The sequence below is a fragment of the Hylaeus volcanicus genome, chromosome 2 (genome assembly GCF_026283585.1).
Source record: "Hylaeus volcanicus isolate JK05 chromosome 2, UHH_iyHylVolc1.0_haploid, whole genome shotgun sequence".
Classification (NCBI taxonomy): Eukaryota; Metazoa; Arthropoda; class Insecta; order Hymenoptera; family Colletidae; genus Hylaeus; species Hylaeus volcanicus.
Window position 1 is genome coordinate 2,748,625 of NC_071977.1, and position 7,881 is coordinate 2,756,505.

The 7,881-nt window shown below is 42.4% G+C and overlaps 1 protein-coding gene across 1 annotated transcript in view; it reads left to right on the plus strand.

The window, feature by feature from the left end:
- Window positions 1-7,881, plus strand: part of LOC128885111 (protein patched) — a 68,810-nt gene that overhangs the window by 20,291 nt on the left and 40,638 nt on the right. Inside the window, exon 2 of the mRNA XM_054138927.1 lies at window positions 3,303-3,495. Coding sequence (XP_053994902.1) covers window positions 3,303-3,495 — 193 coding nt within the window. The remainder of the gene's footprint in view (window positions 1-3,302; window positions 3,496-7,881) is intronic.

A 7,881-nucleotide genomic window follows, 5' to 3' on the forward strand; every position in this document is an offset into this window, starting at 1 on the left:
CACTCACTCACTCACTCACTCACTCACTCACTCACTCACTCACTCACTCACTCACTCACTCACTCACTCACTCACTCACTCACTCACTCACTCACTCACTCACTCACTCACTCACTCTCTCTCTCTCTCTCTCTCACTCTCTCTCGCACTCACTCTGTCTCCATCCTTGCCAATCATACACTCGTTGACAAACATTCCATCTATCGCGCTCGATTCGCGCTCTTCAACCATCCACCCATGCGCACCTAATTACGCGCACCATTTCTGCGGCTGGCGCGTAATTCGATCCCACACACCTATTATCCGAACTCTGCTAACGCAACGTATCGCTTACGGAAACTCGCGAGCTCCATTTATCCGAACCCGGTTGTCCCCGACCGATTCGGATAAACGTACAGTCTACATCTCTACCGTACACACATTTCTACCGTCTCCTGGCGAATCAAACCTCGAAACGAGCTCATAGCCGATAATAAAGAGAACACAGGAACGGGTGTCGGTCGAATTCCGCCCGAAAACGGCAAGGACTCGTTCATAGTCGCGTTTACCGGAGGGTTGACGGCGGCAGAGTCCCCCGGGGACCATGTGGCGGACGAGGATTGTCCGCGCGTCTAGAGTTACCGAGTCTGGCCAGCCGCGAGGCCGCGGCACCAGAGTTAATTGGCTGGAAAACCTTGCTATCCGATACTCGACACCCCGGCTACCGCCCCGAGATACGTAAGCGCGTGTAATCTGTATTTTCATCTGTACTGTCTATCGCGCGCCGCTGTTCGGGGCTTCCGTCGAGCTCTAACTGTACTCCGCGGAACAGAACCCGAGGAGAAAAGCGCCCGCTCCTTTTCTCCCGTGTCTCGATTCCCTTCTGATCCGTGCCTCACCGCGGCCTTCCCTCTCCGTCTTTCTTTCCCTGTCGGGTCCAGGAAAGATAGGTATTGTTGCGGGTGGTCCGTGGTGCACATTGTCAGACCGGCCACCAGGTAGTGTGCAACGTTGCCGCTCGCAATGTTGCGAGCGTTGCTCTCCTCTCTATCCCCACGGCGCGCAGCCTCTTTCTTTCTCTCGCTTCTCGTCCTTTCCACCCCGCTTTATTTTCGTTTTATTTCATCCGTTTCTCGCTCTTTCACGGCCGTCTTCCGTCTTCGTTTCGTTTACGCGCGATCACCGGACGTTACGACTACGCTCCGCGAAACACTCGCGCGTCGGGAGCCTTCCACGTTCGCTCCTTCGCGCTTTCCTTCGCCTCTTCGGGCTCCCCTGCGCTTTGTCTCGACGCTTCTCGTCCGTCTGCTCGAGTTTTCGTGACCGGCGCTTCTCTGGCCAGCTTTTCCCTTCGTTCCCATCGTCCGGGTTCGATCTTTTCCTTTCTACGTAGTCTCCCATGCCTTCGCTGGCTTCCAAGTAATTTGGTATTGTTAACTAGGTATACCTGTGCGAATAAAATACGTATACCGAAGAGTCTGTTTGCACACTGGGTCTCAAACTACAGTCTCTTTACATTCAACGAGATTAAATCGCCCTCGTACGGCCAGTTTTAATCGAAACAGCGACACCAACCTGTATCGCCAGATGCAATCTTCTCGCGTGCAAACAGTAGGCACGTTTTGGTCGATATCTCTGGAGTGGTTCGTCCGAATATCATGAAATTTGGCACGGTGAATTCTGTGTGTCGGACATCGATGTCATTGAATTTTCAAAAAGAAACGAACTACTTTTCCATTTCTTTAGTTTTCGATTTCTTACATTTTCGCAATAGCATCGCCAGCTTTTTTTGGCTCCCTCGGTTCGGTTAAGCGGTGCACAGTAAGTCCGCGCGTACAACCCGCGGCCAGCTACTTATCATCGTCAAAGCCCACGCGGCCAATTTAAAACGCTCCGGCTGCCGTTCCAGCCCGCCGCCCTTTAACCAGCGGAATCCATTACTTTTCTTGAAAATCGCAGGCGGTATCGGCCTGAAATCGACGGGGCGGTTCATAAACCTGTTAGAGCAAATCGGAAGGTCGGGTATCTCTAGCCTGTTCCTCTTGTCGAAACTACTTGACGCTGCTGACAGTAACGGGCTCTATCCTAAATATCTGGCAATTTTTAATCGTGCTAATTAAAGTCTACGCGCGAACGGAATTCGAATAATCGTACCCTTACATTGCGATTGATTTCGATAAAGTAATTCTAGATCAACCTCTTGGGTAACGAATCGTTGTATAATCGCTATACCGTACGCGATAGCGTGTGCTCTTTTAGGAATTCGATAAGAGTAATAACTAGACCGCGGATTCTTTATGGAAAATAAAATCTTCGCGAACGTGCCTAGAGAAATTTAACCTAAATAGGAATTTATTTTATTCTGCGAATATTACCATTCCAAATTACAACGTGAACTTTACTTTCAATCTTTTTTTATATTCTTGCATATTATTTGCATTTCTTAGGTTCTTGTACATTTAAATTTCTTATAAATGCATAAAGATCCGCAGTGTAGTAATAACACACTCCGTTAGAGAAATAATCTCTACAATATTCTGTTGGATACATTCCTACAGGACGTTCTTAGACGAACACCTGAAGTTCAAATCCTGAGATCATTGCTCCAACAGTCTCTTATCGAATTCCTGGTTGGATATTATCATCTCATTATCGTCTCTATTATTATCATACTCGTTTATTATTTGACTCGAATACACGTTCGTGAACAGCCAGCAATAATTTATGTCTTCAAAGGTAAAGTAAACATACGACTGCAACCAACAAAATGTACAATCTAACCTTTAACTTTTGATAGTTTAATTCGCCCAACATCTACAGTTCAATGATACTCTTGGAAGATTTCAAAGAATTTCATCTTGACTCCATTTCACTCGCGGATCAAACTTTCAAGTATACATTTTTGAGTGAATTTTCTGCAACCAACAAAAAGTACAATCTAACCTGTAACTTTTGATAGTTTAACTTGCCCAACACCTACAGTTCAATGATACTCTTGAAAGATTTCAAAGAATTTGACTCCATTTCACTCGCGGATCAAACTTTCAAGTATACATTTTTTAGTGAATTTTCTGCAACCAACAAAAAGTACAATCTAACCTGTAACTTTTGATAGTTTAATTCGCCCAACACCTACAGATCAATGATACTCTTGGAAGATTTCAAAGAATTTTGTCACTCCAAATTTCGAAGTACAATTTTTGAGCGAATTTGTTGAGTATCTGCTGAACGAATAGAATCTCTCTAGGTTCTTTCTTTTGTTGGAGTAATCTTTCATCGAGTTCTTGAAAGATTAGGCTAAACTTGCGGTTCACGTTTCCCAGGGGAAAGCGGAAGGTCAGAGGTCTGTGGTGTGGATCAGGGCAAGGCTGCAGGATCAGCTGAGTCAGCTGGGCTACTTCCTGCAGAGGCACGCAGGCAAGGTTCTCTTCCTCGCGATCATCGCTCTGGCTACGTTCTGCGTCGCCCTCAAGTCCGCTCAAGTTCACAGCAAGGTCGAGCAGCTCTGGGTTCAAGGTAAGTGCGTCATCGAAATACTATACGAATAAGTGCCTTCCATGCCTTCGTCTTTCGATAAATTCTATCGCCTGTGCGAGCAAGTAATCCTCTATTTGTTTCTTTTTCTTTAAATTTCCTATTACCGCATCGACACAGGTCGAAACAACGCGTTAGTAAAATTAATTCTCATTCAAAATAGCGGAGAAACATCTCAAATTCAAAGTGCTCCTTCGAACAAATATTCGATTACTTATTTCCACATTTAGCCCGCTCAAAAATAATCAAATACTCCGTAGTATCTACTCCGTAGATTACTCTACGGTTTATTTACCGTAAAGTAAATCTTTAGAGAAAGGATAATCGCAACAGTTTCGGAACGCGGCTGTCTCGGAACGATTCTCCCAACCTCTCTTCGGCGCCCGTTCCCGCTAAATAAGCTTTCGACCATTCATATTGCATCAAGTACCCGCGGTACCGATTATTGCCCAGGATTGATTATGCCTATACGAAGCCGCGTATGAAAGTGCAATTGATTGCGGCAGTTTGTTTCTTCCGTTGAGATTATACCGGGCAGCCTCGTGGCCGCAGAAATCGGAGGGTTTGATGAACGACCAAGGGACTTTGTAACCCGGCGACGTTCCGACAGCTCTCTTTGTAATACAGAAAGCACATCTGGTACATAGAATGCACTTTCTGCAAACCGTGGCGCACGGTGGACGCGGCAAGGTGTACGACATAGCCTGTGTGTTCACGGTGACAGGGACATTACTCTCTCGCTTTCAACGTTTTCCGCGTACCCTCTCTCCCTTAAACGCTCAGAAAATTTGATTGCCTGAACACACACTCGGACGCTCGATTTCTCGGACGTTATCCATCATTTCTCGTCAGCAGCTGCGAGTAGGTACACAAGCTAGCAAGTAGCCAGGAATGCTAACAATCCATCTCTCGACTCGATCCTGGCTGATCGAATTGTTCAAGTAAAGTGTAATCGGCTTCCCAGGGTACGCAACAATTGCATCTCTCGTATTTGTTGAAAAGAGACTTGAAGATTTTCAATTTTCATCAAATATGCCATGGAATATTTGCGATTTTTATACCTACTCTTAGGGAATTTACTCTTTTTTTTTTTTCTTTTTTTTTCTCACGAGTTTCGAAGCAATTCCCATGATTTGTTCGAGGGTAAAGTAAGCTGTAAGACGTAATCGAAGAGAAATATAGAATAATGAAAGATCTCGAAAGAGGTGAAAGTGCAACGAAATTAGCGAGAATATATTTTGGGAATATATATCGGGAAATGTACGATCACAGACAGAAAATCTTAGATGTTGGAAGAAACTCAATTTTGTTGATATTTAATGCGAAAGAAAGTGTAATTGTTCTATTATCCGAGAATTCCACTTTCGTCTCCCTATTAATTTGGATACGGGAGTCTCTACTGTAATAATAATTAGATAGAAACATTTCAAAGATAAACCAATAACTCTATTCCTTGATTCAGAGATAATAGAGTACCCCATTTAAATCTGACAAATATCTTTCAAGGTGTTACATTTTTAATTAACAAAATTCTAAATCCTCTTCGTGCTCGAGGTCATTCGAAATTCCCCAAATCCGTCGAAATTGGAATAGAAATCGCGCTTGAGAACCGGACAGTTTCAGGTGAAAAAATACAAGCAGACGAAGAGAGACAGAGAGAGGCCAGAGAGGAGTGACAAAAGGAGGACAGAGAATTGAACGAAACTGCTCTACCCCCACGCTTGGCACGCCGTACATTAGTTTGCTCGATGGGTGGCCCTCTATATTTATCCGTGGTCCGAAACGCTAATTCGAACACCCCGTTGCTAACTTAAACTTCGAGCGAGCGAGCGAAATCGAAAGACTTCGTTAAATTCGTTAGTTCGTTACATTAACGGTGATGTATGTATCCCGAAGAGTTTCGTTATAGGCGCATGATCGTTAGTATATCTAGTCACGGTACAATTAACTCTGAGAAGTATATCGTCAAAAATTTGCCACCGTGTTCTTTTAATTCCTCGAAGCATCGCGGTAATCATTCGCAGATGTACTCGAAATGTTTTCTATTTTGTCGCAGGACTAAGTAGATACCACGCAAGAATAAAAAAAATCTTCCAAAGCAGAGAATTTTCTATGTGTAACTCTACTTCCATATTTTCTAATTAAAAAATATGACTATATTTGGCTATATTTGAAAAGTAAAGAATTTTTCGAAAGGCCCTTTAAAATTCTATCGTTTACTAAATTCAAAACGGTGTGATATATATCCCCGGTTCTTAATTTTAAACGAAAGTATACACGATTAGAATCAAACGTGAAAGATGGTGTAAAACGAGATCCTGAAGTTTCTTTTCATTTATTGTTTGCTATCGAGGACAACTGTTGCTTTTCGCGAGAAGAGAGAAGCTGCATTACGGTTGTTCTAAGCTAACTGTTCCGATGATTCTTTTCGTCTCGGTCCGCTTGGCACCGTGCTCGTCTCTCTAGGATCAAAGTTAAGGCCATCGGATTTCCTCTAGACCGAGGAACAGTCTCAGTCAGCGAGATTACAGACCTTATCAACGTTTTATGAGATTTTAATGAGCAAACGAGTTTGCGCGGAATCGCTTAACGACGTTCGAGCCGCTGCGTAACGAGCAGCGAGGCGTGAATCGAGCGTTTTTTTAAATGAAATTCCGACCAAATGTTGGCAAAATTCTGATCCGCATGTACCAAATGTTATACGAGTGCGCGAAATTTATTTATTCGTAATCTCGAGCCATTTTCAGAGCTACAATTATTCGCAATTAAGATTAGTATTTTTAATTTACAATTAAATACACATTTAACCCTTAAATGGACGATTTTTGTTTCACGTTTGCCGAAAAGTTTTCTTCAAAGTGACATTTGACATTAACTTATTTTCAATGCATAAAAATATTGGATAGTGCCAACATTAAAAAAAGGACAAAATTCGTTCAGAAATAAGAACTAGTTGTCAAAATTACAAAAAAATAAAAGAAGGTCAATTTTATCTGTGATGTTTAGTATGTTGTTTAAAAACAACGTTGTCTATTTAAGGGTTAAATACACTTCCTTCGTACGGTGTTTGTTTCGAGGAAAATATACGTCATACTCTTTCACGTATTTAAACACAGGAATTTATTTTCTCTCTGGCAATATTATTATACGAACTTTCAAGATTTTTTATTTCATTGCGCGCCGTGTGCATTTCGTAGTTTCTCGCACCTTCGAATCTCCTACAAATGCATAAAAATCCTCGCTCTAATTATAATAAATAACGCTTCCGAGAAAACGCGACGAACACTGTTTATTTATTATTACGCATTCGCGAGTTTCGGAGTACTGGTGTTATTTTTTTGTTTATTTCCAACCATTAATTATTTTTCTTCACGTTGCGACCCGATACAACGGATCAGAAGGGATCCGTTCGAAGCAACAGGGACACTCTCGCGGTACCGCGTGTATCGGTCGAAGTGTATCGCGGCGCGTATGAAAGCGTTCAAGGCTAATTAATACCATATCACGAGCGCGCAACGGCGTGCAGAAAAACCGACGAGCAATTTGCACCGCAGTGTCGCGGCTTTTTGCGATCACGAGTCGTTGTACGTTTAAATCCCCAACGCCTAGGAGCACACGATCGAGTTTCAAATAAATTGCCCACGGTGATATTTGCATAGACGCGATCATTTTCACCTGAATAATTCCGGTGGATTTGTTACTTGCCACGAATGTTAAGCTTCGATTGACTTCGAAGATGCTATTCTATTGACACTTCTAGTTTCAAAGAAATGGATACAATAGAGTGGCTACGTGAAACCTAGTGGTGACTGACACTCTCGAGTGCAAAGGGTTAAGGGTCATGGCCAATCGTCAAAACGTAACAGGTACAACATTTCTTTGGTTGGTACAAATTAGTACAAAATTCAGTACTAAATGTATCCGCGTTGATTTTTCCATTTGTATTAATTTTTAACACTTTCGGCCATCAGCTTAACGTCGAGCTAGCAGCGCCACGATTTCCTTGAAAACGGTAACAGGTACAAAATTTCTTTGGTTGGTACAAATCAGTACAAAATTCAGTACTAAATGTATCCGCGTTGATTTTTCCATTTGTATTAATTTTTAACATTTTCGGCCATTAGCTTAACGTCGAGCTAGCACGATTTCCTTGAAAACGGTAACTGGTACAAAATTTCTTTTGGTGGTACAAATTAGTACAAAATTCAGTACTAAATGTATCCGCGTTGATTTTTCCATTTGTATTAATTTTACCGTTTGGTCCTGCTAGCTTAATATTAACCTAGCAGCGTCAGCATTTCCTTGATAACGATACCAGGTACGAAATTCTTATTAGTGGTACAAATCGGTACAAAATAATTACTAATT